The 22,393-nt window shown below is 58.0% G+C and overlaps 1 protein-coding gene across 1 annotated transcript in view; it reads left to right on the forward strand.

Moving 5' to 3' along the window:
- KDM4B (lysine (K)-specific demethylase 4B) overlaps nucleotides 1–22,393 on the forward strand; it is a 154,491-nt gene that overhangs the window by 65,555 nt on the left and 66,543 nt on the right. Inside the window, exons 7-9 of the mRNA XM_011943480.1 lie at nucleotides 7,916–7,965; nucleotides 13,830–13,933; nucleotides 18,849–18,986. Of these exons, the coding sequence (XP_011798870.1) occupies nucleotides 7,916–7,965; nucleotides 13,830–13,933; nucleotides 18,849–18,986 (292 nt within the window). The remainder of the gene's footprint in view (nucleotides 1–7,915; nucleotides 7,966–13,829; nucleotides 13,934–18,848; nucleotides 18,987–22,393) is intronic.

A 22,393-nucleotide genomic window follows, 5' to 3' on the forward strand; every position in this document is an offset into this window, starting at 1 on the left:
AAAAAAAAAAAAAAAAAAAGTTTGTATTATCCCTTCTGCTTGTTAAACTGTTTGTTTTTTTCTTGATGTACCACATTGGCTAGTGTCTCTAATGCAGTGTGACGCGTGCTGTGATGACAGGCAGAGTGTGTCCTCTCCTGCCTCGCCGTGAAGATGATAGTGGGAGAGTCCCTGTTAGTCCTGGTTGCCTGAGAATTTTGTACCGAATGCTTTGGAATTTTCGATAGATACTAATTTTTGGAATGTCTCTGCAACCTTGGTGATAAACTCTTCTTGGTCTTGCCATAGCCTACTGTGCTTGACTCACTAATACTGTGTTTAGGATTTTTACATCCAGGTGGGACTGACTGACCATTTTCTTGTGTGTTCTTTGTTGGTGATAGGGTTTCCCATTCGTTCATTTATTCATCCATTGGGAAAATATGCCAGATGCAGAAAACGAGCTCGGTAACATCAGATCTTCCCTGCTGCTTGCCAGCCGTGTGTGTACATGAGCACTGTCCCTTTTGATGAAGGTCATTGGGTAGGATTCATTAAAACCACCTGGGCCTGGTGCCTTTTCCAGAGAGGACATCTGTGACCTGGTCTCTTCAGGGTTTCTGGTGGGGCCTGTGTTAACTTGGCGGACACCCTGGACTCCACAACACTGAAGACACTCCGAAGAGCCAAGTGCGTCTGTGGCACTGAGCCCAGCAGCTCAGGCAGGGACTGTGGCTCGCTGGTCCTTGTGTCCTCAGTGTGCTGAACAGGTCCTCAGTTCCCTGTGAACAGCTTTGTTTGAGGTGTAATTTCCATAGCATACATGGAAGGCGCTTGGAGAACTTGGCCATTTTCGTGGACGGAGTTGACATGGTGCAGCACAGTGCCACCGCACAGGCCTGTGCGTCCTTGGCCTTCGCCGTGCGGCTCTGAGGAGCAGAGCAGAGGAGCCGCCCTGGCCTGGCTCGTCTTCAGCTAGCTCCGGGACTGCATGTCGGCTGAGGGGCTCGCGTGGGTGTGGGGCTGAGACAGCAGCTCTCTGTTGGGTCTCACAGGAAGCCCACCCTGTAGCCGGCTTGTTCTCCTTCCCGGCCTGTGCCAGCCACAGGGCAGTGGGCCAGAGCCATCTTGCTGGGTCGCAGGCCAGGGCCACTGTAGGGCTTTGTTGCAAGGGTGGCGATCGCCATGGCTTTTCTGTTCTGCTTGCCACTTGGGGTCCTGGGGGCGCCGCTGGCATTTGGATCTGCCGTGGCCTTCCTGGGCTTGCGTGGGCGGCTCACTCTGCCAGGTGGCTTCTGTCCAACCTGACACCTGGTCTCGGGTACTTGCAGCATGGTGTGCGCGGGCTCTGCCTCCCTGGTTCTGTGTCTGTGATGATAGCGCATTAAATGGCGAGGGCCCGTCTGCCCAGGCCTGTGCAGACACTGTGAAATTAACTTCCTCACCCTCCAGCACGCGTTGGGCTGCGCCGACATCTCTGAAGGGCTCCCGGTCGGACCCCTGCTCTTGGCACACGTACCTCAGCGGTGGGGGCGGGGAGCGGGGGGGCAGGGAGGAGAGCGTTTTCATCCCTGGCACCTAGTTGCCGAGAGCCTCCGCTGGCAGGAGCTGTCAGGCTGGGCCATGGAATGGATTCCAAGTGCCACTGTCACCTGGGAGAAAGGTGCACGAATCTTAAAAGAAAACCTTTCACTGTGATCGGAGCCATCCACAGGGACCGAGCAAGATGGTACCAGGCAGGGGCCATTGCCAGAGGTGAGGGGCCACAGAGCCCTGGCTTGAGAACCTCCAAGGAGCCCATTCCCCTTGCAGCAGGAGGGAGAGGGCACCGGGAGTTACCTGGTCGTTGTGGAAGGGCCGCCCAGGTAGGGAGCCTGGGGCAGCTGGTAGGTGTGGTGGGGACATGTGTGGCTGGCGCCAGCATTACACCCCTCATCTAGAGACTTTGCCCGATCTCAGGTTTCCTGCCTGGTCGGAGAGGCAGTGGCCCTGCTGGCATTGCCTGCCCATGGCTGGGAGAGGCAGAGGCCGTGACGGGGGCAGGATATTGGACCCCCCACCCCCTCCGCCTCGGGTTCCAAGATCAGGTGCGGTGTGCTTCGGCCGTGGCAGGCAGGGTGTTTGGGGGTGCTGGGGCATCAGCTAGGCAGGCAGTGCCCACAGGTGAAGCAGGCAGCCCCACCATGCAGCATCACCCAGCCCAGGAGGAGCCACAGCACCTGCTTCGCAGAGCCCAGTGAGGGCCATGCTTTTATGGAGCCAGATAGGGCTCTGTGAGATGGCACCCAGGGGTGGCCTGGGCCGTGCGGCCCCAAGCCCGTCTGCTCACCATTGTCGTAGCTAAGGGCTCCCGGGCAGGTCCCGGCTGCCCAGGACGGCCTGTGTTCCCTTTCCTGACACACTCATTTAATTTTTAACTCAAAGGCATTTGCTTATTTATTTTCATTGTTCTTGAAATAATTCTAAGCCATTAGAGGGGAAAATTATATTCAAAAATGCTGTTTCACACTTTATTTGTTTGATGATTTAGAGCGATAGAAAATAGCACATTTGCTGGCTTTTATAGTCTGATAATTATTCACATCCATCAAGCCATTCCGGGGGAATAAACAAAACACCAAGAAAATTACACTATTAATAGCATCCTCTGCAGCGGACGGGAAGACTCTTTCCCGGGCCGGGTGGCGGCGAGATGACAGCGGCCCATTCCCTGGCTGGAGGTGAGCACCTGCCTGCAGAGAACGCCTTTGCTTTGATTCCCTGGCTCTGGCTCTGGCTCCGGCTCCAGCTCCGTCTCATGAGCTGCTCGCCGTCCATCCCCTCCTCTGCACGGCCGGGGGCTTCTGCTGGGGCCCTTGGCAAAGCTTCGCCCACCCCTCGCCAGGAGCCCCCGGGGAATTGCACAAGCAGAAGCAAGGCTGTCAGGGCCCTGGACAGCTCTGCCGCCTTCCCGGACAGGCCTGATCTCAGCACACTGGCTGAGCCTGGTGGGGTGTCCCCACCCTCTGGCCTCCGCACTGAAACAGGAACATGCAGCTCGTTGCTGTCCACGTCGGGGCCCAGTCCTTGCTGCAACCCTGACCTCCCGTGTGACTGGCGTGTTTGTACACTGGTCAGACTTGTGCGTGTCAGGCCGCAGGGCTCAACCTCAGTCGCTCTCTGCTTGTGGGTCCCAGCCCCTGAGATGTGCCTGGCCCCACTCTTGTCTGTGGGTGGCTTTGAGGCTTTTAGCTTTGCCTTTCTTGGGTGGCAGTAAGTGTAAGGTTGGTGACATTCACTACTCAAAGCACCTCAAAGTGTAAAAGAGAAACCTGGGAAGGCAGAGGGTCCAGGGGCTGCTCCCCTGCCCGTGCCTGCACACCCACCTTCCCTGCGGCAGGGTGTCCTTCCTTCCGGAACTCGTGTCGTTGGTGGGTCACTGTGCCGCCTCACATGTGTCTTCCCACGGGTCTAGGAGCTGGTGCACTGCTGGGCCATCGTCTTGTTTGTTCACCATCGTGTGACCTCGTGTGTCTCGTGTCCCCGGCTCCAGGGGGGTCACATCCTGGTGTCTGTCTCTCCTGTTGTTTTATTTTCTCACCCATGCTGCTTTGGCTTGCACACGACTGACTGTCCAAAAGGGCGTCTGATGCCTGGGTTTGTTTCTCAGCCTGCCGGTCACCAGCACTTGTGGCTCTTACGGAGCTTGTGGAGCCCTCCGCGGCCAGCATCGGGCACCAGGAGTGGTTACCAGGTAGATGGCTCCAGAGCCCAGGCTGGAGATGCGGAGCTGAGTTTCTTTGACTTTGTGGTTTACTGTCTTCCAGAAAGGCTTGTGTAGAGTGTTCTAGAACAGAGGGAGTGGGTGCGGGGGGCAGGCAGGCAGGGCTTTGAGAACATGGATATGGAGACCCTGCAGGGGGTACTGTGGACAGAGGTGCAGAGAAATGGCGATGCCTGGGTCCTAGGTCCTGGGTCCCATGTCCCGGCCGACGTGAGTCCTCAGAGGGGCACTTGCTTATTGCATTTGCCCTGATTTAGAACCAAATTCCTCCAGGAAAGGCCAGGGGTGCCTGAGGCACCTGTACAGGCTGCCCCTCCCTCCCAAAGGTTCCCCTGGCAGCCTCCTCAACGGCACTGTCTTCAGCCCCCGCCCAGACACCCCAAGGCACCTGCTCCGTGCTCGGAGGGCTTTGCTTGCTGGAAGAATCCTCACTGCACTGAGCTAAGTCTCCCATCCCCTTAACATTTCTGACTCTGCCCTCTGAAGCCCTGTGGCCTGTTCTGCCTTGCACAGACCCGCCAGGTTCCAGGAGTTGCTCTTCCTGATTCCTTTGTCTTGACCTCTGCAGCTTCTTCCAGCAGTCCCTGTGCGCTGGGCCACAGACCCTCCACACTCTGCCCCTGGCTTAGGGAGGGCTGATGGCTGCAGAGGGCCAGCCACCCACAGCCCCAGTCCTGGGGATGTGTTCTGAAGATGCCAGAAAGGAGGGACACGTGCGCTGACCTGGCCTCCAGGGCTCTAGCGGGTGAGAAGTGGCCAGCCCTTGCGGGGGCCTGGGGAGGTTGATGGAGTCAGAGGACAGAGGCTGGTGTGGGGGCCTTTGTGTCAGCGGGAGGTGGTGCTGGCATGGGGGAGGGAGAGGAGGGAGGGAATGCCGGGGGCTTATGGGCAGGGCCCGTGCAGGACATGGAGCCGGTAACATCTCAGAGCTGGACGGAAGAGGAAGGCTGGGAGCAGGCCCCCCTGGGGACCAGTGGCCCCTGCACCGGAGCCAGAGGACCTGGGCAGCCGTCTGTCCATGCAAGAGCCCCTGCTACCCGGGCACACAGGGCTGTCGTGTCCAGAAAGAGACCTCCTGGGGTTGCAGGCAGGCAAAGCTGATTGATTTTGGCCATGAAGTTTGGCCTTGCGATGGGAACCGAGCTCCCAGGGAGCGAGACAAACTGCCTCCCCGTGTCGGTGGCCGATAAGCCTGACTTGGTTTTACAGCCCGAGAAGTTGCTCGCTGATAGCCAGACAGATGCTCCCCTGCCTCGAGCTTTAGTGAACAAACATTTCCAACCCAAGTAGCTGCTTTTGCCTGTTTGCTTTTTCCTCCAGAGCCAAGGCCAAATGTCAGGGATGCCCCAGTGTGGCCCCGAGCAGGGACTACAAGGAGGGGGCTATGCGTCCTTCGCTGTTGGGGGCCTGGGCGGAGGACCCCGCTGAGACGCCCCTCTGGGAGGCCCGAAGCCTGCCTGAGTCTCTTCTCCTGTGGTGACTGTGGGTCTCTGTCATGCGTCTGCTTCAATCCGCCAGCTCCCTGGCCTGCCCCCTGGTGCCGTTGCAACCCTGTCCTTTAAACTGGGCTCTTCCGGACACCCAGAGAGCCTTGGTGTGAGAAGCAGGCCCCGAGGCCAATTCTAGTCCCCCATCCTGGGGTTGCTCCCCTAAGTGAGCCTGAGCGAGCCTTCAGCCCGGCGTGGATGGAGCATGGTGCCTCCAGCCTCGCTCAGCTCTGGCTGTCCTTAGAGCCCTGTCCTGGCACTTTCTCTTGGAAACTGAGGTTTTTCTTCCACCTGTGTCCTTGGGGGTGGCTGGGAGGCGGGTCTGCCAGCATCAGGTCTTCTGGTCCCCGAGGCCGTCGCTGGGTTGTTCTGGGCGGTGGGAGGTGCAGCTCGCTGTTGGGCGCTGGCAGTGGCGGAGCCCGGAAGTCTCTGTGGCTGTCCGTCTCCTGTCCAAGAGTCCTTTGTGATTTCTCTGGGGGCCGCTCCTCTGAACGCTGGGCCGGCGTCCCGCAGTCTGTGCTTTCTGATAACGCTGGAGCCACGTTCCAATGTATTAAACTTTTAACATTCACCAGATTCAATTAATCTTATCTTTACAACTCCCAATTACAGGCAGTAATTAAGTGGAGCAGCATTGTAGGCTGGGGATACGGCATTAATCATCGCAGCCTTGGAGCCATAAATTAGTTCCTTCCCGTCCCCGGCATCTTCCCAGAAGGAGCAGAGGGTTTTATTCCCTGTGTGGAGGGGTCTTTAATCCCACAAAGGTGCTTTGGATTGGGATTAACTTTTCTTATCTTTATGTAAACGATAAAAGCCCATTTAAAAAAGAGGAACGCACCTCTGTCCAGACAATGGAAGAAAGACTCTGAGGACGACAGAGTTGAAGGTGCTGGGGTCGCCTCGGCCAGGGACCCTGGGAGCATGCCCAGAAATTAATTACTTGTGTCCTGTTAGAGCAGAAACTCTGTGATGTTCGCCTCATCTCCAGCTCCTGCCCCCTCCTTATTTATTTATTTATTTATTTATTTTAATTTTTTTGAGACAGTCTCGCTCTGTTGCCCAGGCTGGAGTGCTCTGGTGCAATCTCGGCTCACTGCAACCTCCACCTCCTGGATCCAAGCAATTCTCCTGCCTCAGCCTCCTGAGTAGCTGGGATTACAGGCGCCTGCCACCACGCCCGGCTAATTTTTGTATTTTAAGTAGAGACGGGGTTTCACCGTGTTGGTCAGGCTGGTCTCAAACTCCTGACCTTGTGATCCACCCACCTCGGTCCCCTAAAGTGCTGGGATTACAGGCGTGAGCCACCACACCGGCTTTTTTTTTTTTTTTTTTTTTTTGAGACAGAGTCTCACTCTGTCGCCCAGGCCAGAGTGCAGTGGCACCATCTTGGCTCACTGCTTCTTTGCCTCCCAGGTGCAAACACTTCTCTTGCCTCAGCCTCCCGAGTAACTGGTATTACAGGCCACCGCCACCAGGCCCAGCTAATTTTTGTATTTTTGGTAGAGGAGGGGTTTCACCATGTTGGCCAGGCTGGTCTTAAACTCCTGACCTCAGATGATCTACCTGCCTCGGCCTCGCGAAGTGCTGGGATGACATGCATGAGCCACCGCGCCTGGCTTCTTTATTTCATTAAAAAACAAAGTGGCCTTTCAGTTGGAAGGGGCTGTAGCGGAGCAGGGGCTGTCTTCCACCCTCTGAACGTTCCTTTGTCTTGCTTCTGCCCTGGGGGGGTCTGGGGGAGAGACCACGTCGCGTGTCCTCTCATCTGTGTGACTGTTCTAGAACGGGAGCTGTTGGCCTTGTTACTCTGGAGCGGGGGTTGGGGGCGGGACTTGACCAGCCTCAGCCGGCAGTCAGCTGTGCGTCCTCGTCCTCGTCCCCTTCGCTTGGAGATGAGGTTTCTGTTTTGCCGGAGGCCTCGGGTGGGCTGGGTGGTGTCCCTGTTGGCATTGGGGCTTCTCGCTCCCCTCAAGGGTGCAGCTCCTGGTGCCCACCTTCCCTCCTGGGAAGAGAGTCCCAGCTTCGCAGGTCTCCAGCTTCCGGTGCGGCATAAGCAGGACGCCCCGCCCACTTCGCTTCCTCTGTGTACAAACTTGATCTCACATCTTTCTTATTCATGATGTAGCCTTGGTGATCTTTCAAATGTAAAATGTGCGAAAATAAAACTTACAAAGTCGGTGACAAAAGCAGCTTTTCTTGTTCCCAGAGCTGCTTTTTCCCTGTTGGCTCCCGGTGCCAGGAAACGGGTGACGTGGGCCTGGAGACCATGACGTGGGCTGGCAGCTCCAGGGGCCCCAGATGCTTCCTCTTCCAAACTCAGTCCCCCAGGACCCGCTCGCCACCTGCAGTTCCAGTACTTTCTTTTATCTATTGCCTTTTCAGCCTCCTCGAAGTGTAATGCCGCTTAACCGGGAGCGTCCACACTCCTGGCTTTCTGCGTGTCACAAGCCACTGAGCCATGGTCCTCACTCCCCACTCCTCCACCTGCCCCCCTCGCTTCCTTATGGATTCCATCCTGAAAGCCCCCGCCCCCAGCCGTCCCCTCCACGCAGCCCTGACCATGACTGCACTTTGTTTCTGCCCTGGGCACCGTCTGTGTCTCCCCGAGGCAGGTCCCACCAGGGACACCCCCACGCGTGGCCCCCACTGACCTTGCCTCTGACGTGCCTCCCTTCTCTCGCAGGTACGCCATCCCGCCAGAGCACGGCAAGCGCCTGGAGCGGCTGGCCATCGGTAGGTGACTGCCCCGAGGGCCCTGGGGACCAGGGACCGGGTGGGTGGGGCCTGTGAGAGGGGAGGAGCAGCTGGCATCCACCGGGCTCTGCTGCTGTTTGGGTTTGGGTTTGGGTTTTGGGGAGTGGTGACATTCTTTGAGCCATTACTGTGTGATTTTTCCATTTCCTCCCACCCTCGTGGTCAGATTCACACCCTTCTGCTGCGCGATTTGTCTCCACGAAATTCACACAGAATGCCCAGACCCTCCTGTTTTCCAGTTTTCTTAGTGCAAACTTCTTGGGCCTGGTCAAAGGCTGCCAGGGCCCAGGGAGGGCAGCCTGTGTTCATTTTTCTTCCATCACCCGGCCCCACACTGTGCCCTTGCTAATTCTGAGAAAGCCTAGGAAAGGAGACAGTTCAGCCAGCAGTCCGCTCACCTGCGCGGGGGCTGGCATGGTGGCCACACGGCATTTGCCCTTGCTCTGCTGGGACCCAGCCTGGACACCTTCGGCACATGTCCTCACCGGCGATGCCACCAGCCCGCGTTCACATGCTCCCTGGGGACTCTTGGGAAAGGAGGGGTTTGTCATAGAGGTCCCCAGCATGTGCCTGAGGGAGTGCTTGGAAACAAGTCAGACACCTGGAGACACCCAGGGTGGGGCCACCCTGAACTCCCCGTCCACCCAGCCCTGAGGCACCTGAGCAGGGTTCCCATGTCAGCACCGGCGTCACAGCACAACAGGGCTGCGAGTTTCATGACACCTCGCTGTTCCTGAGTGCCCAGAAAGTCATGAAAAGACAGCTGGCTAAAGCAGTTCCTCCCTCCTGCTGGTCCGTTCCCAGCCGCTCAAGAGCTGGCTCCTCCGGGCTGGCAGGTGGACAGCTTGGGGCGCATGCAGAGTGAGGGTCAGTGAGGACCCATCGTTCCTCTGACAGCACCGAAAGGGCCCTGTCCGAGCACCGCGCCCTTCAGGGACGGCGTCGGGCAGGTCAGCACACGACAGCCGCGGCTTTTCCAGGAGCTCTCGCCCAGCCTCAGTACAGGCTCCCGGGACTGCCTGGTTGCTGTCCTCTGTCCCTTCCAAACCTTCGAGCCGAAGAATGCCCGCCACACGCTCTCTTCCCCCTTCCCATGGGCTTTTGGCTTTGGAGATGGGAACTGTCAGTCTTTCTAGGGAAATCAAGGTCTCCTGTCACAGAAATCGCGCCCGGAGCTGCGTGGCTGTGCAGGAAATGTTGCCCAAGCGCGGCAGATTCAGTGGCGGGGACGGACAGGAAGGCGAGTCCTTGAGGAGTGGGCTGGGCGCTCTCCTGGCACGCAGTCTCCTGGTTTCTGGACTGAGGGCTTTGCTCTTGGTATTTTTGAGCATTTCTGTTGGAAACGTGGGCCCTGTTCTTATGCACAGGTGAACCCTGGTCTTAGGAGCATGCTTCTGATAGTAGAAATTCTGCAGTCACAGGCAAGCTGTAGCAAAGGTCCAGCTCACTTACATACTAAAGCTGTGAAAGAAAAGCCAGATTAAAGCATTTCTCCCATTGTATTTTTTTTTTTTTTTTTTTTGAGACGGAGTCTCGCTCTGTTGCCCGGGCTGGAGTGCAGTGGTCAGATCTCAGCTCACTGCAAGCTCCGCCTCCCGGGTTTACACCATTCTCCTGCCTCAGCCTCCCGAGTAGCTGGGACTACAGACGCCCGCCACCTCGCCCGGCTAGCTTTTTGTATTTTTTAGTAGAGACGGGGTGGTTAGCCGTCTCTAACCACCGTGTTAGCCAGGATGGTCTCGATCTCCTGACCTCGTGATCCGCCCGTCTCGGCCTCCCAAAGTGCTGGGATTACAGGCTTGAGCCACCGCGCCCGGCCTGTATTTTTTTTAATACCGATTTCCAAAACACATTTGAAGACATAAGCTAAAGAAACATTCCCCGCATTGTGTTAGCGTCCTGAGGCTCCTGTAACAAATGACCACAGAATTAGTGGTTGAAAACAACACACATTTATTTTCTCACAGTTCTGGAGGCCAGGGATCTAAAATGCCCGTTAAGGAGCTAAAACCCGGGTGCAGGCAGGGCCAGCGCCATCTGGAGGCCTCAGGGGAGAATCCATTTCCCGCCTTTTCCAGCGTCTAGAGACCGCCCGCATCCTTTGGCTCGGCCCCAGGGGAGAACCTGTTTCCCGCCTTCTACAGCATCTCGAGGCCGCCCGCATCCCTTGGCTTGGGCCGCATCGCTCCAGCCTCTGTCTCTGCTCTCCTCACTTTCCTCTGCTCTCCTCACTTTCCTCTGCTCTAACCAAGTGTCCCTCTGCTTTGCTGTTCTGAGGACCTGCGGAACGACATCGGACCACCCGGGTAGCCAGGGTGCTCCCCCACCTCAAGAGCCTTAACTCAGTCCCATCTGCAAGGTCCTTTTCACCATGGAAGGGGTCACACTCACAGGTCCCAGGGGTCAGCACATGGATGCCTTGAAGTTCCATTATTCAGCCAGCCACACTTAGAAAGCCACAGAAGAAAACCTCACTGAGCGGTCAGGGAGTGCCTGTGGGCTCCCAGTCTGCTGCAGGCATGATACCCCACATCTCTGTCGTCCACACAGCAGTACCTCTCTGTTGCCACTGGGAAGGGGACGCAGACGCAGCTGGGGAGTGCCAGCAGCCCTGGTGGGGAGCAGGCCCTAGGCTCCGCAGTCTGTACTGGAGCTGGGCTTCACCCGGGTGGGCCCTTCCTGGTGCTCTCTGGTGCCCAGATCGAGAGGCCACCCCATCCTTGCCAGTCACTTCTCCCCCTCCATATTTAATGGAGACTACAGTTAGCCACTGTCCCCTCCCTTCTCACCCAGTGCGACTTTTGCATTAGAAAAGCAGAGGTTGACAAGAGCCTGCTGGAGAGGCCGCAGGCAGGGTCTGGCAGGGCCACCACTGTCCCCAAGCACTGCCACATCCTCTCTCCCTGCAATGTGACCGGTTCTACCCTGAGGCCAGGCCAGGCACCTGGAGGGCTGGTTCGGTTTCTAGGTGTGCAGAGGGCTCAGTGCCTGGGCTAGGTTGAGGGGGAGCCAGGGAAGAATTAGTTCTTTGTGGTGCTTTCACAGGGGTTCTTAGAAAATATGGACTCTCTGGCCAGGTGCAGTGGCTCACACCTGGAATCCCAGTGCTTTGGGAGGCTGACATCAGAGGATCGCTTGAGCCCAGGAATTCAAGACCAGCCTTGGGAACATAATGAGACTCTGTCTCTGTAAAAATTAGCCAGGCGTGGTGGCGCGCATCTGTAGTCCCAGCTACTCAGGAGGCTGAGGCGGGAGGATAGCTTGAGCCTGGGAAGTCGAGGCTACAGGAAGCTGTGATCAAGCCACTGCACTGCAGCCAGGGTGACAGAGTGAGACCCAGGGTGACAGAGTGAGACCCTGCTCAGCAGGGCAGAGCAGCTCCCAGAATTCTGGGAGCCAGCCTAGCTGGGAACCCCGAGGAGGGTCAGGAAGGGCGGTGGGATGTGCCAGATGCCTGTGGCTGCTTGGAAACACCTTGAGCCCGCTGTGGCCTCTGGCTCAGGCCCTGTCCTGCCCTCTGGATGGCAGCGAGGGGCAGGTTGGGGCAGTGCTGGGGAGAGCGAAGCCGACCACGCTTGTGTTCCTAGGTGCCCCTCCCAGACTCTCGCAGATAGGTGTTGTGCTCCGTCATTGGGACCGTGGAAGGGGTGTGCGATTAATATGGAAAATGAATAGCTGTGCTCCACATGGGCTCGCCGGGAGAGTTGTGGAGCCTATGGAGAGAGCATTAATGTGCTGGTGCCTTATTGGTGCTAATCACTTAAAATGTGCGCCTTTGTTAGAGCTTTAATGAGAGCCACTTAAACTGTGCATTAAAAAGAGGAACTGCGGAGAGGCCGGCGGGCCGGGTGGCAGGCAGTCATAATTCTAATTGAAATGCTTTTAGTGCAGAGAAAAGTTGCTGGATTCGACAAACCTCTATACTTTGCAAAACCTCACCATGGTGCCTGTGTGGCCAGGTGTCAGCAGAAGCACCGTGGCCCTGCTCTCCGGCCTCCCCGTGTGCCTGGGCCTCTGTGTGCTGGTGCTGTCACATACACGTGTGCCACCTTCCACCAACGACCCACTGAGTGTGTGTCCTGGCCTGGAGGCGCTTGAGGTCTATGCAGGCTTCTCGAAGGGCCCTCGGGCTGGCTGAGGCTGTTGGTCAGTCCAGGCGGGAGGTGGACGCCTGTGGGCTCCCTGTCTGCTGCAGGCATGACACCCCACACCTCTGTCATCCACTCAGCAGTAGCTCTCTACCGCCACAGGGCAGAGGACACAGGCACAGCCCGGGGAGAGCCGGCAGCGCTGGTGGGGAGCAGGCCCTAGGCTCTGCAGTCTGTACTGGAGCTGGGCTTCACCCGGGCGGGCCTCCCCTAGTCCACACCTGACTCCCGTCCTCCTGCCTCCTGGGCCAGCCTCCTGCCCGTTGCCACTGGCAGAGTGGGTGGTGGAGCAGGAAGTGCCCGAGATGAGGCGGCGAGTCCCCTCCCTGAACTGCCCTTCCTGGCTCGGGCCCGCCTGGCTCCCCCGGTGCTGGTTCCGGGGACGCAGCTGCTTCAGGGAAGCCCCTCGGTACAGGGATTGTGCTGAACGTGGAGCGGGGTGGCCTCAGCAGCTGCTGCCGGGAAGCCAGGGCGTCCTTACCTTACCCCCTGAATGCACGGGTCTTCACCTTGTGATTTGGAAACATCCCTCAACTGTGCTAGTTAGGAAGCTTGGTTTATTTTTTATTTTTATTTTTGTGGAGATGGGGTCTTGTGATGTTGACCAGGTTGGTCTCCAACTCCTGGCCTCAAGAGATCCATCCACCTGCCTCGGCCTCCCGAAGTGCCGAGATTCCCAGTGTGAGCCACCGTGCCCAGCCTGGCTATGCGGTTTGGGAAGGCGCTGAGCCGCTGATGTGAGTGCCTGCTTTCCAGGCACTGCTTGAAGCTGTGGCGTGCACTGCTGGACAGACAGCCCCACACATGTGCATGCAGCCCGCCACTTTGAGCTCGGCCTAACAGGAAGAGGTTGTGAGCCCCGACCACAGCCCGGGGTCAGGCCCACTCTGCCACTTCCTGGCGGTGCTGGGGCTGAAGGTGAGTCAGTTGCTGGCCCGGGCCTCGATTTCCTCACCTGTGCAGTGATAGTGAGGACACCCGCGGTGCTGTGTGGGGCAGGTGCACAGTCTCATTCGTGGCCTTGAAGGCAGGTACCTAAGTGGGAGGCAGCAATGCTCACTCCCCACCATCCCTGGCTGGTCTGGTTCTAGAACATCAGCTCCGAGAGGTGAGCGGCCACACTGTGTCCTTTCCCTAGGGTCATGTTTTCTCATTGACCAAGTGACGAGAGCAGCCATACCACGTCCTTTCCCCAGGATCGTGCTCTCTCATTGACCAAGTGACCGTGTGGGCTATGGTATGGTGGATTTAGTCTCGGGGGAGGTCAGAGGGGGAAGTCTCTGCAGAGCCGTGCCCTGTGAGGGATCCAAGTGTATGCCATGGGTGGGCACCTTGTCACACAAGTAACTCTGGTCCTTCCCATGGTGAGGAGGCTCCATGCTGCCCCCGCCGCTGGGCAGAGACGAGTCCCGGCATCTGCTCACATGGTTGCTGCGCAGAGGCCAGAAGGTGTCACCGCTGTCTGCCACCGGCAGACTTCACGGCAGGGCACTGTGGGGTGGCTCCTGTGCATCTCCTTCCCCCCGACCTGCGGGCACTGGGGCCCTGAGAACCAAGGGCAGGTCCGGCTGTGCTCTGTGCTCCCACACGCCCGCTCTCCGTGGGAGGAAAGAGCCTGCCCGCCCAGAGGGCAGCATCCTCACCGACCCTGGCTGGCTGTGGCCAGGAGACCGATGTCTGTCTTTTCTGCCCTAGGCTTCTTCCCCGGGAGCTCGCAGGGCTGCGACGCCTTCCTGCGGCACAAGATGACCCTCATCTCGCCCATCATCCTGAAGAAGTACGGGATCCCCTTCAGCCGGGTGCGTACGGGGCGGAGCCTGCACGCCTGTGGGGGGAGTGGGAACTGGGCCCGAGCCTGGGTGGCCACACACACCCCAGGAGATAAGCTGCTTAAGCCTGGAGAAGTTTCTAGAACAGTGATTAGCAAGCCAGAGGAGGGCCGCGTGGCTCAGCAGTTAACCTCCAGCTCTTCCACGGGGGAGAGAGGATGACAGAGCTTGAATCTGGTGGGATGTTAACCTCCCCTCCCCTGCCTCCCAAACCAAACCAAAACTTCCTCCTGGGTGTGGTAATCAGAGGCCCCTCTGCAGGGACCGACCGCAGGGGTGGAAGGGCAGGGGCGGCCTTCGCTGACCTGGCAGGAAGCCGCCGAAGAAACAGAGGGCAGAGCCCTTCGCCCCGTCCGAGGTGGGAACCCGGTTGCTACCGCCCCAGGCCACACCCTCAGTCTCAGGCACCCCACGGCCCATGTCACCCGGCCGTGGAGAGAACTGCCTGTTTAGAAATGATATATCAGGCTCTCCTGCACTGTGAAGACTGTGAACGCATTCAATTCACAGCTTCAGGGGCTGCTGGCGGAGGCTGTGATGGAGGAGACCTGAGGCCGGGGGTGGGGCCTCCCTGCACCTGGTTTGACGGACGGGGTTTGGTGTCCCAGGAGCAGAGCAAGCTGTGCTTAGGGTCTGGCTCAGCAACTGCACCCACTCGAGGCAGTTCCTTCCCCATGGGGAAGCCTTCATGCATGGGAGAGTCTAGGCCTGTGTCCCCGGTTCTGTCCAGGTGAGACACACGTGCCAGGAACCTGCAAGGCAGGTCTGGGCCGCAGCCCCGAGTGCTGGGCAGGAGTGGGGAGCAGCTGGGGAGCCCAGCTCACGAGGTTCCACGGGAAGAGTGATGTGCAGGCTCGGGAGTGTGCTCTGTGGTGAGGCCCTGAGTGTCCGCCAGCCAGAAATCGCTTCTGACATTTCAATCAAACCGCCAAAGCATCAGCTCGCACATCAGGGACCCGCTCTTCCCGGCGGGGCTGCAACCCAGAGGCCGCCTCCCGGCTGCCGCGGGCGTTCATCAGACAACGCGGATCTCGCTCGGAGAAGTGCGGGTTTCTGGCCTTTCCTCTCCTCCCCGTCTTCTGGTTGGAACATCGTTCGTTACCAGCAAAACCAGACAGACCACGGCGTTGCTCGGGGAAGTGAGAAGCACTGATTTCCTGGCTGGTTTGTCTGAAACCTTCTCCAAAGTGGTGCTTCCTGGAGGGGGCTGCCCATCGAAGAGGTGGGCAGGCGGTGAGTGGCCTGGACGCCCGGGTCAGCGTCTGTATCGCACTGTGGCTTGTCTATGAAGTCCCTGAACCTGAGCCAAAGGTGGCTCACCACCGGCCCCGGAGCAGCTGCTGGCAGCGTGCATGGTAGCAGGCGGGCTCCAGGCAGGGCGGTTGCACTCCCCCACACCCCCAGCTGCTTGCTGGGGCTGGGCACCGGTTTCTGCAGAGGCCGCCACGGTGAAGACCCCTGTCCCACTGCAGCGAGCAGCACCTGTGCCGCCCCGCCTGGAGACCATCCTTCAGCCCCTCAGACCCCGCGGGCTCGAGATGAACATCCCTTCCAGAGAGCTACGTGGGTCCCTCATCTGAATTCCCGGCAGCCTTCAAACGAGTGACTCCCCACACTCCACTTATAAATCTTTGTAATGGTATTTACTTCTAGGAGAAAAAGCCGATCAATAGCAGAGCTTTTTAATAATTAACAGTGTGTGTTTCTGTAATCTGCCATTGACTCCCTCATTTATTCTGCAAGAGGTCGCAGAGGAAACCGAGTTCCGGGCTTTCTCCGTGCCTGGTGTCTGGGGCTGCGTCCTGTCACTGCTGATGACTTTGCCGCAAAGCCTATTCATCATCCCAGTGCCTTCTAATTGATTGTTGGATAATGTTGACAGCAGTGACACTGGGGACAGACACCGTGAGTGTGGAATGAAGCCACCAGGACGCAGGTTTCCTTGCAGGAACATAATCTTGTCCTAACCGAGCGCATTTTCTGTTCTAGGCCTCGCTTCACAGGAGGGGTCGGGCTGGGGGAGTGAGGTCCTTACATCCGTGAGAGCCTGGCTCTCTGCTGCCATCACCCCCATTCGATCTTGGCATTCCGGGGGCCCAGCTGGATCCCTGAAGGCTGTGAGTCTGACGTCTGCCTGACGCGTGCCTGCAGGCCTGGTTCTCCACCACACCGGGATGGGCCCAAGGGAGAGACGGGGAGCGTCACTTGGCCTTAGAGGAGATGGTCAGGGGGAAGCTTTCCGAAGCCAGCTCAGATAGGATAAAGGAATCAGTAATGGCATTTACTTTAATTTTTTAACTTTTTTTTTTTGCTAGAGATGGGGTCTCACTCTGCTCTCCAGGCTGGTCTCAAGCTCCTGGACTTAAGCATTTCTCCTGTCTTGGCCTTTTCCCAAAATGCTGGGATTACAGATGTGAACCACCATGCCCGGCCCAGTAATTACATTTTTTTAAAAAAACCCCAAACTCTAATTTTATTTGCCCCTCATTTCACGGAGCTCCAAGCTTAGTGGGGAGAAGCTGGCCCAGAGAACCCCAAGTCCTGCACAGCGGGGGCCAGGCCCTGGGGCAACGTGTGCTCCCCCCACCCCTGTTTTCTGTCGTGTGCTCATTCTGATGCACGTGGCTGTCACTTGGACGGGAATTTAAAAATATAACTTAATGTACACTGACTTTCCTTGATTGGTGCAATTAATTATTTGAAAAGAAAAATATCATAGTGTTCTTAAGGACTGGCGTTTTTCCAAGCTGTGTCGGTTTTGATTGATGTCTGATGCCGTGGCTGGCTTCCGAAAGCCTCTCCAGTTCTGACGGCTTGTTGCTGACTTCAGGGCATCCAGCGGTCTCTGCTCATCTTTCTGGAGGAGTAAGTAATGATCAGCAGGCCTGAAAACTCCTACGAATCAGAGATAAGAAAACAAACGGCCCGACGCATTGGGGGTGAGGGGCTTGAGCAGATGCGTTACGAAGGAGCCGCAGGAACGAAAGCCATGGTTCGGTGCCCAGCGTTGGTAGAAGTTAGAGAGAGGCGGCCAGCCGGGAGATGCCGCCAGCCCCAGGACGGCCACGTCAGAACACCGCCGCCAGTTGCCAGTGAGGAGGGTGCAGCCACACACTGCTCACGGCCGGGGTGGGTGCGGGGCGGTGCCACCGCCGTGGAAGACTGTTTGGCAGTTTCTTGGAAACGGAAGCATGTACCCTGTGCCCCAGCAATGCCGCTCTGTGCGTGTTTACCCAGGAGAAATGAAAACGTGTGTCTACAGAAAGATTGGTACATAAGTGTTTTTGCAGCTTTCTTCACAAGAGCCCCAAACTGGAAACAGCCCGCACGTCCGTCAACAGGAGGATAGATAATAACCACAGATCCACGCACAACCAAGTACTGTTTAGGAATGAAAAGGAGTGGTCGCCTGGTGCACATGACAGTGGGAGCAAATCTCAGAAACGCGCGCCGGGCAGAAGACACCAGGCACATGTCCCTGCCGTACAACGCCGTTCATTCGAACCGCTAGGAGGAAACGAGGTCTGTGGTGACCAAGAACGTGGTTGGGTGGGGATGACCTGGTAGAGGGCTGGTGGGAGGGGTGCCCGGGGGCCCGGCATGTTCTGTTCCTCTCTGGAGCAGGGGTTACTCCCAGAACTCCGAGCAGCCTGTAATCCCTGTGTTTTACTGGATGTTAAAGATGAGAAGCCCACTTGAGTTCAAGGGGAGTCACTTCTAGGCCACGAGCCTCAGTTTCCATGTCTGTGGTTTGGGCCCACAGCCCCACCTCCCAGAAGCCCTTGGCCTGAGCCCCGGGGTGCAGCAGGTGGGAGCCATCGCTCCAGAATTGTCATTCATCTTTCTGGGTGATCGTCTTTCAAAGCCTTTATCGACAGGCTTAGCAGTGAGGAGAGAGTGGGGGGACGGTGTGGCCCCGGAGTGGGGAGGGTTCCTAGGGCACGAGGCTGCAGCCCCCCAGCACTGGCAGGCAGCCCTGCCTCTTCTTCCAGGCCTTGGGGTGGCTGTTGGGAAACCTTAGGTCTGGGGTCATCGTGGGCACCGCCCCAGCCACGCACACCTCGGCCCCTCAGTTTAGGGGGTCCTGCTTCAGAGACCTGCGGAGTCGGATGGGCCAGCCGTCGGAATTGGACTTGGGTCTGGAAGCATCGGCCCGCTCTCCAGGGTGCTGGTCTGTGGTGTCAGGTCCTGCTGTCAGTGTGCAGGTGTTTCTGGATCTCCATGACCTCGTGGAGACCCCCACGCTGGGATATGATGGAAGGGTGGCTTGGGATGGCGGCGTGTCGCAGGCCCCTTCCTGGCATGTTTTGCGCGTGCAGTGGTGGCTCCTTTCTCATGCGAGGGCAGAAGGTGTCCTGAGCAGTGTCTTGTCTTCAGAGCACTCTAAAGCTGCTGCCAGCACCACCCGCCCCAACACCAGCCCCAGCTGCTTCAGGACGTGTCACAGTGACTGTGAGTGTGACTCAGCCACCTCCAAAGCAGAAGGCCCCCATTGCTCCCGTGAAGTTCTGGCTGGAGACGCCCCACAGGCATCGTGTCCAGCCACGGCTCCATCCGCAGGTCCAGCCACGGCTCCATCCGTAGTTCTCCCACTGGAGTGGTGCTGGCAGCCGCCTTGGGGCAGGGCAGGGCCTGCTGGGGCTGGAGGGGCCCGGCTGAGCCGAGTGGAGGTTGCAGAGCTGTGGCCACGCCTGCTCACCCTGTCCTTCATGAGCCGTGTGGGAAATGGGCTGGAGCCCCGGAGCCCCTGGATCCACCTTTGACTTCATGAAACCCCCTTGGCTTGTGAGCCAGGCTCGCTGGCACCCGCTGGGAAGTCCCCGCGCCCCATCCCCTGGTGCACTTCCAGTGGCCCTGCCCTCACCTGTCCCCTTTCCCTCCTCAGATCACACAGGAGGCTGGGGAATTCATGATCACATTTCCATACGGCTACCACGCCGGCTTCAATCACGGGTTCAACTGTGCAGAATCTACCAACTTCGCCACCCTGCGGTGGATTGACTACGGCAAAGTGGCCACTCAGGTAAGAGCTTGCCGGCTGGGAACGGGGCACAGCAGGGCGGAGAGAGGCTCTTTTTTGCCTCTGCTCTGCAGCCACCTGCCCATGGCTGGTCCAGCAGCCATTTTGCTCAGCCCAAGGCCCGGACTCTCCACCAGGGTCTGTTTCTGGGCTTCTCAGAGAACTTTTGCCCAGAACGCTCCTTACCTTGAAGACTAGAGAGGAGGTGGGCAGGCCGGGTGGACGGCGGTGGCCCAGGGCCCATCTCCAGTTAGTTCCATGCACCAGCTAGCCCGCCGCCCGCGTGGGCCTCCGGGGCACGGCCGACTGCTTGGGTCTGGGGTTTGAGGTGTCTCCTCCACCGGCACCATTACATATATTTATATAAATATATAAATAATTTATATGGATTGTATATAAATATAAGTTACATGTAAATTACATAATTTGTATATATGTTATATATGTTTATATAATTAAGATGGATTTTGGCCGGACATGGTGGCTTCACGCCTGTAATCCCAGCACTTTGGGAGGCTGAGTCAGGAGGATCTCTTGAGCCCTGGAGGTCAAGGCATTGATGAGCTACGATTGCACCACTGCACTCCAGCCTGGGCAACAGAGTGAGGCCCTGTCTCAAAGAAAAAAAATGAATTTCACCTGTTTCTTTTTACTTTTCCCCCACCCCCCTTTTACAGAGACAGGGTCTTAATATGTTGGCCAGGCTGGTCTGCAACTCCTGGGCTCAAGTGATCCACCCCCCTCGGCCTCCCAGAGTGCTAGGATTACAGGCATGAGCCGTTGCGGCACACCAGCGCTTTTTGCTTTTTTCGCCTGGCTGCTGGGAAAATGGAGACAGCATAGGTGGCCTGTGTGACGTCTCTCCTGGCTGCGCTGGTCTGGACGAATGAGCTAACCTTTATTTTTCGGCTATTTCTCTGCTTTCAGTGCGGTTAAGAAAAAGAACAGGGGTTTACAGCAGGCAAGGCTTTGAGAGGTGCCCCCAGGACTCAGTTCAGAAAATCCCAAATGTCTCTAGTGAAGACTCTGGGCTTAGCTAAAGGAAGAGAGATCCGGAAGTTGGGATTTCAGCTTTTTGATCTAAGGGAGTAGTTAGGTATCTCAGGGCTGTCACTGTGTTGAAAGGGCATGTGTCTGTGTGTTTGTGTCTCTGTGCGGGCGCCGCAGGTGTTGTGACCAGCCCAGCAGCAGATAGAGCTGTAAGCCTCAGGCCTCAGGCTTGTCCTAGAGGTGCTGTCAGAACTGAAATTGCAGCGGGGCGGTAGGGACTGCCCAGATATTAAAAGCAATTTGGGGTTCAGCCATGTGTTCACAAACAAGTGACTTTTGGGAAGTGCAGACTGAGATTGGACTCCACACTTCCATTGTCAGGCGGCGTAGCGTGAAATTGCTGAACAAGCAGCATGTGAAACACACCAGGGGTTCCAGGCAGGCTCCCTCCTGGAGTCCCCAGCCCTGCTGTCCCAGCCCCTGCTCAGGCACCCCCTGGTGTAGTCAGACCCGGCCTGGGCGGCGAGGGCCTTACGCAGGGAGTGTCATTAGCCACGAGGCCTCTGTGGCTGTCTGGGGGGTGTCGGTGGCTCTCGGGCTTCTTGGTGGGGCAGCCCGCCCCTGACTCTGGCAGAGTTTTCTGCTCCCATAAGCAGCCCAGGCTGGAGAGGCTATTAGAGCATCTCGCTGCACAGATGACAGAGGAGAATTAAAAGGCAGGGAAACGGTCCGGGTCAGGTGGGGCTCGGGCCTTGTCCAGATCTGTGTGCAGCCCAATTGGAGGGAAGGGGCAGCCCAGAATCCCCCTTTTCTGGTGTCCCTCTGGCCGGCCCAGCTGCCCCGTCCCATTTGCATTTTGGGCCACTTTCTTTTGAGCACATTCTTCAGAGGAGAGCCGGGGAGGCGGCTTTCCACCCCTCGATTTGCTTAGAGACGTTTTTGCTTGTCAGCTTGTTCACCTTCCTTGACTCTAGGGACCCCTGCCCCCGACCCCGCTGTCCCCTTTCTGTCATTTTTGTGCTCAGGAGCTGACGGGTGGAAAGCTGCCCTCCCGCCCTGGCCGGGCCCTGTGAATTTTGGGTGTCTGTGTTCACGGGTTGGCAAGCTAGGGCTCCGATCTGGCAGGCCGACATCATGCAAACTGAGCAGGAGGTTTACATCTTCAAAGGGTTGTGGTAGGAGGACAATTCAAAGGACGTGTGACCTGTGACAGCCAGATGAAATTGAAATCTCGCTTAACAAATGAGCGTCCTGTGCAAAGCCACACCCTGGCATGGAGATGGCGTCTGCGTCCGCTTCGCCCTGCCGAGTTGAGTAGTTCTGGAAAGCCAAGAGACATGTGCTGCCTGGCCTTTGCAGAGGAAGCTTGTCCCTGTCTCCCCCTCCCTGTCTGCAGAACCCAGAGGGGCGCATGGCTTGCAGGACAGCCACCTCCTCCACCGCCCAGCACCCAGGGCCTGCTGCAAAAGCACGTTGGCCCCCACCCCCTCACCACACCCTGAGCCAGTACAGCTGCCTCTGGAGTTCCGGATGGGCCTGCCAGCAGCTGCAGCCCTGAGCAGGCCAGGTCAGTGCCGTGGACGTGCTGCCACCTGCCCGCGGAGCATCCCTGGCTGCCCCATGGCAGGCAGGAGGCCCAGCCCTTGGCCCAGGTCTGCCCCCACAGGCCAGAAGCTCTCCAGGGTTCCCCCGGCTGTAAAATCCCCAAGAAATACGATCTCCCTGCAGCAGGTGGCTTGTCTAGATACCCAGCCTTGTACCAGAGCCCCTGCATAGAGCTTCCAGGGCCCCGTGCACACACGCAAGAGGCAGTGTGGGGCTCTCCCCTCCCACCCTCTGCAGCAGGGCTGGTGCCTGCCTGAGCTCACAGGTGAGATGGAGCAGCCCAGGCCTGAGCTTGTGGCAGAAGCAAGGCCTCATTCACTCCCCATCAGCAGAATGCCGTGGGCACATGGAGGCCGTTGTCAAGGAGGGGGTGGGATTTATTCCCGTGGGTGTTTTTCCTTTCTAGCTGGTCTGCAGGCATTCACCCTCGCCCCCTGTCTGTGCAGCAGGCGACAGAGTGCCTCTCGGGGCAGGAGGAGGCCTGGTGGCCCCGGCCCTGTGTGTCCGTGTGGGGGAGGTACGGCTGTGTCCCCACCCCAGCTCTCCACTCCCAATCATCCGCTATGACACCTGGTGTCATGGACCTGCTCCCCTCAGGGCTGGTGACCTTTGGACCCCAGTGGTGACAACCGCAAAGGTCCCCAGACATCATGCAGCATCCCTTGAAGGCAGGATTGGCCCCAGTGAGAGCTGCTGGCCAGGGCCACTTTCGAGGTCAGTCCTCTCTTTTTGGGGGGTGGGGTAGGTAGTGCCACTGTCATTTTTGGCTGCCCTGCTGGTGTGGCCTCCTAGACCCAGGTTTCCTGGCGTCTCCC

The sequence above is a fragment of the Colobus angolensis genome, unplaced genomic scaffold, assembly GCF_000951035.1.
Source record: "Colobus angolensis palliatus isolate OR3802 unplaced genomic scaffold, Cang.pa_1.0 Scaffold22, whole genome shotgun sequence".
NCBI lineage: Eukaryota > Metazoa > Chordata > Mammalia > Primates > Cercopithecidae > Colobus > Colobus angolensis.